The sequence below is a fragment of the Mandrillus leucophaeus genome, unplaced genomic scaffold (assembly GCF_000951045.1).
Source record: "Mandrillus leucophaeus isolate KB7577 unplaced genomic scaffold, Mleu.le_1.0 Scaffold80, whole genome shotgun sequence".
Lineage (NCBI taxonomy): Eukaryota > Metazoa > Chordata > Mammalia > Primates > Cercopithecidae > Mandrillus > Mandrillus leucophaeus.
In genome coordinates, this window is record NW_012108697.1 from 1,438,676 (window position 1) to 1,446,626 (window position 7,951).

The following is a 7,951-nucleotide window of genomic DNA, read 5'->3' on the forward strand; positions in this document are numbered from 1 at the left end:
AAAAAAAAAAAAAAAAAAAATTGTATCTTAAGCATCTAATGTATGTCAGATGCCATACTCAGCAATGGGGAGAAGTAGTTAAGTAAAAGGTCACAGTCTTTGCATCTAGAAGATGTTCAATCAGGAGCTACAGTGTGACAAATATCACAAGAGGGTGCAAAATCATAATGCCAGGCTGACTGCAGCTGGGCTTCGGATCACAGTAGGAGGAGAGAGGACAAAAGCATGGTGATGTCGCTGGCTCCGTATGCTGACATTAGAGACCAAGTTGTAATGGCTTTCAGCCAGGCTAGGCCAAAAAGGGGCAGGACAGGAGGACTGATTTAATTCTGTGGCAGAGGCACAGCTAAATTTTTAAGAAGGTGGTTTAATGGGAACACTTAATATCCCATATCTCATCTTTTCTGACTTCCAAATCTGATTCTCCCATACCCACCAACATTACTTGAATCCAAAAAGCTGAATACAGAGGTGTCTCAAGCCTTCATTCTCTATGTTGGCTTCAGAATCGTGTCCAACCCCCTTAACATAGCTCTTGCGACCTTTAATGATCAGCTCTAGCTTACCTCTCAACCTATACTTTCCCCATCCTACATACACCTCTTCACCAGTGGCCAAATATAGCCGTACTTATTTTTCAGTTTCTCAGGCCTGATCATGCTTTTTCCCATCTCTAGACCTTAACACATGTTCCTTTTCGTGCAACATACTCCCCACCCGCAGCACCTGGTTATTTCCTGCTCCATGTGGCATCACTTCCGGATGGCTTCATTCCAAGTCTTAGGTACCCTCCCACCTGCTTCCGTTGCACCCTGCACTTTCTCTATCACACCTAATTTCTCTATCCCACATAATTTCTTCTGCTTGTCTGTACTGGCCTTAGCCTTCATGAAGGTACCTTCATAGTGCCTTAGTGAAGAAGATATTGCTCAGTGGATTTCTTGTTGCTTCCATTGGACACCTTCATAGCATCTGATACTACTAATGACTCCCCCTCCTGGAAGCATTTACCCTCTGTTGCTCTGGCAAGGTTCTTCCCATTCTGTCCCCACCTTTCCCATTACAGCTCCTCACTCCACGTTGCAGGTGGCCCCAGCTTCCTCTTCCTCATTATTCTTCCTCACTCTATTGCACCAGAACTTACGGTTTCAACCATGACTACCTCAAGACCACTAACTCTTCTGGTTTCCTCCACCAAATGACAAGGAACTGAAAGCTTTTCATCAGAGCTGTTCCACCAAGATTTGTGTCTCAGGCATATCACATAGGCAAGTACTCTAAGAATAGAGATAGGGAGATAAACTATGACATTGGAAAATTATTTCAATTGTCCATGAATGATGAGGATTCCTGAGCTAAGAAAATGGTAGTGGAGAAATAAAGACATATACAAGGGATACTTGGGAAGAAGAATCAATAAAGACTTGGCAACCAATCAGATAGGGCAAAGGATGGGAGGTAAGGAGGAGGCAGATTTAAGGATGATTCAAGTGTGGTCATGTGATAGGATGTGGCCAACCATGGCACTGTCAATCTAGCAATCACCTCTGAATGAATGAGCAAGAGGCAATGAATTATATCTACTCCTAAAGCAATCAGTACAGGAGCAAAGTAAAGGATTAAAAAGACAATACTAACACAGGTGACTAGGCAATGAGGAAATAAAATACTAAAAGCAGAATTCCTTGGTTCTCTTGTTAATCTAAATAAACCACACACACAAGTTTTTACAGAAGTAAAAAACCATCAGAAACACCGTCCTGCTGGAAAAGAATTTTACAGCCCTATTAATTACTGGCGGAATACCCAAGAAGGAAGGAAAACAAACTAAGAAAATGTGAGCTAAAAAGCCCTAACTTGGAAGGGCGTGGTGGCTCACGCCTGTAAGGAGTGAGCACTTTGAGAGGCTGAGGCCAATGAACTGCTCTAAGGTCAGGAGTTCAAGACCAGCCTGGCCAACATGGTGAAACCCTGTCTCTACTGAAAATACAAAAAATTAGCTGGGCGTGGTGGCAGGCGCCTGTCTGTAATCCCATCTTCTCTGGAGGCTGAGGCAGGAGAATCACTTAAACCAGGGAGGTGGAGGTTACAGTGAGCTGAGACCATGCCATTGCACTCCAGCCAGCCTGGACAAGAGTGAAACTCCATCTCAAAAAAAAAAAAAAAAAAAAAAAAAAAAAAAAAAAAGCTCTTACTCTAAAGTGTTATAATATTTAATACGTCATAATCTCTGATGATTACCATGTTACAGATTCCTGTGCAAAACAGAGAAGGAGAACAGGCAGGAAAGATTGAGATTAGAAATGATATACTTAATATAAAACAGCACATTTAAATCTTTCATAGAATGTTTATCGTTAACAAGTCTTAGCAGTGATAAAGTTGTGCCTTTGTTTAATAGGTAGACGGTTTCAATAACTGAAGCTTCCATACTGCTCAATATCAATCTATACTCACTTTGATCTGCATTTTCCTTCTTAGAATCTTGTCCGTTGGGTTTCAAGCCATATCCCATTTCTATAAGCACATGGTCTAATAGTTTTCCTAAAAAGTGAGTAAGAAAATATGCCTCCATTGAGAAACTATACAAAGAATTATGGGAAAAGCATAAAGAAGAAACAAGTCAATCATACGACCCACGTTCATAGCCATTAATAGGCTGACATGTTTTGCCAGTTCAATTCCTATGGGCAAGCTATGGTAATGCCCAGCCTGAAAAACTGAGGCAAAATTACCATAGTCACCTGACAGAATTTTTTCTCTAAAATCTAATTTTTAAAATTTTTGTGGGTACACAGTAGGTGTACATATTTATAGGTTACATGAGATGTTTTGGCACAGGCATGCCATGTGAAGTAAACACACCACAGAGGAGGAGGTGACCATCCTCTCAAGCATCCTTTGAGTTACAAACCATCCAATTACAGTCTAAGTTACTTTAAAACGTACAATTATTATTGACTACAGTCACGCTATTGTGCTACCGAAAAGTAGGTCTTATACAGTCTTTTTAACTATTTTTTTTTTGTACCCATTAACCATCCCCACCTACTCCCAGCCCTCGACTACCCTTCCTGGCCTCTGGTAACCAGTCTTCTACCCTCTATTTGACAGAAATTTTAAAGAAAAGGTTTCACTTTGAAATCCTGAAGAACACGAGAGATTCTTTTACCATCTCACAAATATGCTTAGAATGACCACTGTTTATGGGAAATAAATTTAAGACATAAGTATGGTTGAAACAAGGGTCAGCATGGACCCAAACTTCAAGTTCCCTGAAATAATATCCAAAAGCTGAGACCATAACATGAAACACAGCAAACAACAGGTTTTTTACTTAATTTCACAAGAGATTAGTTGATTTTCTACCAATTCAGCCATGATGCCAGATCTCTGAAAGCAGAGGGGTGATACCCTGGAAACTGGGAGGCAACCATCACACGGTGAGAAGTCATTTATCAAACAGGTGAAAGGCCAGAAGGGAAGAAGAGAATTCTAAAGCATTTCCATTTCCACAGCTTAGCTACTATGTACTAGCCAAATGCAGTTCTGTGAAGGTTACTCCAAGAAAAAGCACTGATAAGGACGAATGAATTTGGAGAACTTCAGGAATTTTCTCAACAAAGGGGCCAACATTCAGGAGTGATATTATAATGGCTCTATTAAAGGGATAATAGTTATGCTCACATGAAGTCTAAATCTAGCCAGCCACCTAATTCTATGAATTTGTGCCACGTCTTTGACAAACTGCCAATTTCAAGAATGGGTTCAGTCACAATCTGAATGACGCCAGAGGGCAGTTTTACCTGGCCTCACTTGATGTTTCTGTTTCTTCTGAGTAACAGGTGGAAACTACTTTTCCTATTAAGTACTCAATTTTTAAAAAGATCTTACCTGAATTTGGCAGCTCAACTTCTACAGCAAAGGTAACCACTTCCTCTTCCAAGATGTCGACAATCTTTATGGAGCAGTACTGCTCCATTAACAGTGGTTTAGTAGCTTTGATACAGTCATTGCTCCAATTCCCTTCTGCTGGGATAACATTGGCTACAAAGCACTTTATGGCCTGAAAATTTTTATGCAGGTTACTTACAAAAATTGCCATTTAAAAATGATTTTTTCTAATTATTTGTATATAAAAGAATGTATCTCATGCTGAAAACTTATCACAAATCTTCAAGTACTAATCAGACAATTTTATGTATAATTATTATTAGCCTCTGCTAGTACTGTATTCATAATGCTTACTTTTGGTACTTGAAACTTAAGAACTTCGTGAAAGAATAATTATCCTTCAAGTATACATAAATTAAGACCACTTTCAGATACTATAATAAATACAGAAATGATTATTTTGAAGAGCAAATTGAAAAGATGTGCCTAAAAATGTTAGTTTCTCACCTTGGGCAGTACTTAAATAAGGTCAAGATAGCCAATGAGTGTTCATTTACATAGTACAGGTACAATAACACAGAACTAACACTGTGCCCATCAAAACGTTGAAAACAGCTCCTTTGGGACACTATTAAATATCTAGAAAGGAAAAGAGACTCACACAAGGAGGAAACAAGTCAATGTTCCTGTTGAGGTGGTAAATTCTGTTTAATGGAATTATTTCTTCGTTTCCATAATCGACATATAAGACATGTGCCTTCTTTTGCTGCACATCAACGTTTTGTATCATCACTCTGTTCCAGGTCTGAAAGTGAAATATAAACAGCATTTCACAATCTTAGATTTTAAAAACCCTCAATCGATCTATAGAACATGCAAAAAGCCAACTTAATTTTCTAAGAATCTTGCTAAGAAATCCCTAAAATTGTCTACTTAGAACATGTTATTAATAATATACACAACTATTCCAAAGCTATTTCTATCCCATGAGACTAGCACACACTAATGCCTCAGCTACCCAAATAAAACACAAGCTCTAAGACTAGCCAGCCATTCGGCTACAAGCAGCAATTCAGGAACCCGTAAACACTGGGAGAGGGGTAAGACAGGGAAGAAGCAAGCTGAACAGGGCATGGGATACTGAAGAGGATCAGAGTGATCAGAGGCTGGTTTTAAGCCTTGCCATGCATCATTAAAAGCTCTGGTGTTCAGTTCATACTACCAAAGTTAGCTCAAACGTTTTCAATAATTCATTTCATTACGGGTTACCTGATCAACAGTGTACTTGGCAATACAAACTTCCCCCTTAACAGGAATATAGTCTTTTTCATGCATATTTGCATATGTTTCTTTTAAGCTGGCAGAGAGTTGGTTCATGTATTCTAAAACTTCTGAAGAATATAACTGCACATAGAAGTCCCCTGGGTGTTTGAATTCGGTAACTGTACCCTTTCAAAGGAAAAAAAAAAAAAAAAAGAGGAATAATTCCTAAGGCACAAAAGGAAACATCAATTTCTTAAAGCTTTGTAACTAAAATACAAACAGCATCATAGACAGTTTTTGCAATGTTTATTAGTTTAATCAGATATGTTTTGCAGCTACCGCATGAACTCAAGTAGGAAACAAGAGAATAAATACAGTTCTCTGGATCTCTGTCTATGGAGATTGAAGAACAACAAATACCTTTATTTCCATGGTTTTCTTGAGTTGTAGACTTCTCAAATCAGAAAACATTATTCTCTCAGCCCAAATGGCTATTTCCTTAGTAACTCCAAGTGGACAGTCACTCTGGTTTGAAAAATACCACAGAAGCGAGTTACTTAAAAGCACGTTTCAACGATTCTATGGCCACTACACGCCGGAACCACAACCACAATATCCTGACTCTTCAGCTTGAATAAAATAACACAGAAATAGGGAAGGTCTCCAAGAGTCACTAAAACCCACTGTCCACGGGCAGTGTGCACAGCACTGGGGATAACCCAAGAATAAGGCCATGCGGGTGAAGAGAAGGTTGACTTTATTTTTAAAAAATGAAAGTGGTGGTGGTGGAGGTTACTATTTTAAATCTGCACTTGTTAATGCTTTCTGTAAGAATGAATACTTGAAGTCACCTTTTTTAAAGCAGATGCTAGAAGCAGCTAAAGAAAGCTAAAAATTATTCATAAATATGAGTTGGACGTGACAGATGTTTTTCAGATTACAAATAATTCAGCCCATGTTGTTGTCTAAATGAGGAACCGCTATCAGAAAGCCTCCTTAGATAACTAAGCCCTATTAGAGTACAGCACATAAAGCTAAAACCTGTGCCCGCAGAGGCTAAAGGGACTCTTTAATCCACATGATTTTACACTGAGCTACTACCACATCCTTTTTGAAAAAAAGATGAAGTAATTTTCAAAAACCCCTGATCGTATCACTATGGTGTACATATTTAAATAGGAAACTTACTTTTAAATATTGATAAAATGCAGAAATAAGCCCAAACTATTTATCTCACATCCTCTTAATTCAATAAAGAGGAGTCATTCAAAATTTAAAGACAAAGTATACCATACCTTATTATTTACCTCCACATCCTTTGTTTCAATAGATGATTTATTATCTTCAAGTTTGTGGAAACTGCAATAAAGCAACAGATTACAATATTTATACTGTAGAGGCAATTAACATAGGTGCTATCAATCACAATTATGGTAAATTCTCAACGAACAAAATCCTGAAAGAGCAAAACAGCTTCTTCCAGAATCACAGTGGTAAAGTCAAACTCCCCACTGCTGGCTACACAGTGGTCCACACCCTGTGTGTGCATAGGTGTGCTTTTTCCAAAAGCCACCTAATGAGACAGAGACTGAGAGTGAGAGAATATCTTCAAGCCTCAGTTTTCTTATCTGTAAAATGGGGATAATTCCTGGCTGGGTGTGGCGGCTCATGCCTGTAATCCCAGCACTCTGGGAGGCTGAGGTGGGTGGATCACCAGGTCAGGAGATCGAGACCATCCTGGCTAACATGGTGAAACCCCTTCTCTACTAAAAATACAAAAAATTAGCCAGACGTGGTGGCGGGTGCCTGTAGTCCCAGCTACTTGGGAGGCTGAGGCAGGAGAATGGCGTGAACCCAGGAGGCTGAGCTTGCAGTGAGCCGACATCGCACCACTGCACTACAGTCTGGGCGAGAGAGCAAGACTCTGTCTCAAAAAAAAGAAAAAAAAAAAAAACACAAAAAACAGAGATAATTCCCTACATTACTTACACAGAATTTTGAGGTCATATGTGAAACTGTTTTGTAAACTGGTAAATGCCATGTAAGTACAATTTATATATTTACAAATAAAAACACAACTCAAGAGGCATGTAAGAGTTCCAAACTTACTAAGATCCAGGAAAGTACATGATTAAAGTAAGGCATTCTAAAGCTCTAAACATTAAAGGAAAACTCTTTGAAGGTTATAAATCTTCACATGTACTACCCAGTAAAATAATGCACATGAAAATTAAGTTCATAGAGCTTTTCACTTCAGATTTGTACACTTTTGTTATAGAGCTTAATAAAAAGTAACTTCTACTTGGTTGTGGTCTGCTGAACTATTGGATGCTTATTGTATCAGAGAAAGACCTTATGCACAATCCATAATGAATAAAAAGACCATAAATCCTTACTTTGGCTGAACAGGCTTGCACACGATGCTGTGTGCAGACCAGTCTCTTCTCTGACATGCTGTGGAGCAATAGTAGGTCTGCTTGCACTGAGAGCACCTCAGCGATCCTAGAGAACACCACCCACAAAATAGTTCAGATGAAGATCAAGACATTCTCAAGGTCCACACTTGATCAAATATTCTATTAACCATGGCAAGAAGACTATCTGAAGAGAATTGTGCTATTTAGGATTAGGTATTCAGATTATACTTTTAAACTCTCAGAATACAGAGAAAAAAGACCTACAAAGATTTAAAAAAGGGAGATCAGACTGGGACACATAACTGAGTTTCCTAAAAATAGACCTCCGAATACATGTTATAAAAGCAGCAAGCAGCCAGGTGCAGTGGCTCACGCCT

At 38.8% G+C, this 7,951-nt stretch overlaps 1 protein-coding gene across 2 annotated transcripts in view; it reads right to left on the minus strand.

The window, feature by feature from the left end:
• TDRD1 (tudor domain containing 1) overlaps positions 1–7,951 on the minus strand; it is a 61,425-nt gene that overhangs the window by 23,221 nt on the left and 30,253 nt on the right. For both annotated transcript variants that reach the window (XM_011967499.1, XM_011967500.1), the window contains exons 5-11: positions 7,554–7,659; positions 6,453–6,516; positions 5,578–5,682; positions 5,164–5,343; positions 4,556–4,699; positions 3,895–4,066; positions 2,458–2,544 (exon numbers count right to left, since the gene is read on the minus strand). In XM_011967499.1, coding sequence (XP_011822889.1) covers positions 2,458–2,544; positions 3,895–4,066; positions 4,556–4,699; positions 5,164–5,343; positions 5,578–5,682; positions 6,453–6,516; positions 7,554–7,659 — 858 coding nt within the window. The remainder of the gene's footprint in view (positions 1–2,457; positions 2,545–3,894; positions 4,067–4,555; positions 4,700–5,163; positions 5,344–5,577; positions 5,683–6,452; positions 6,517–7,553; positions 7,660–7,951) is intronic.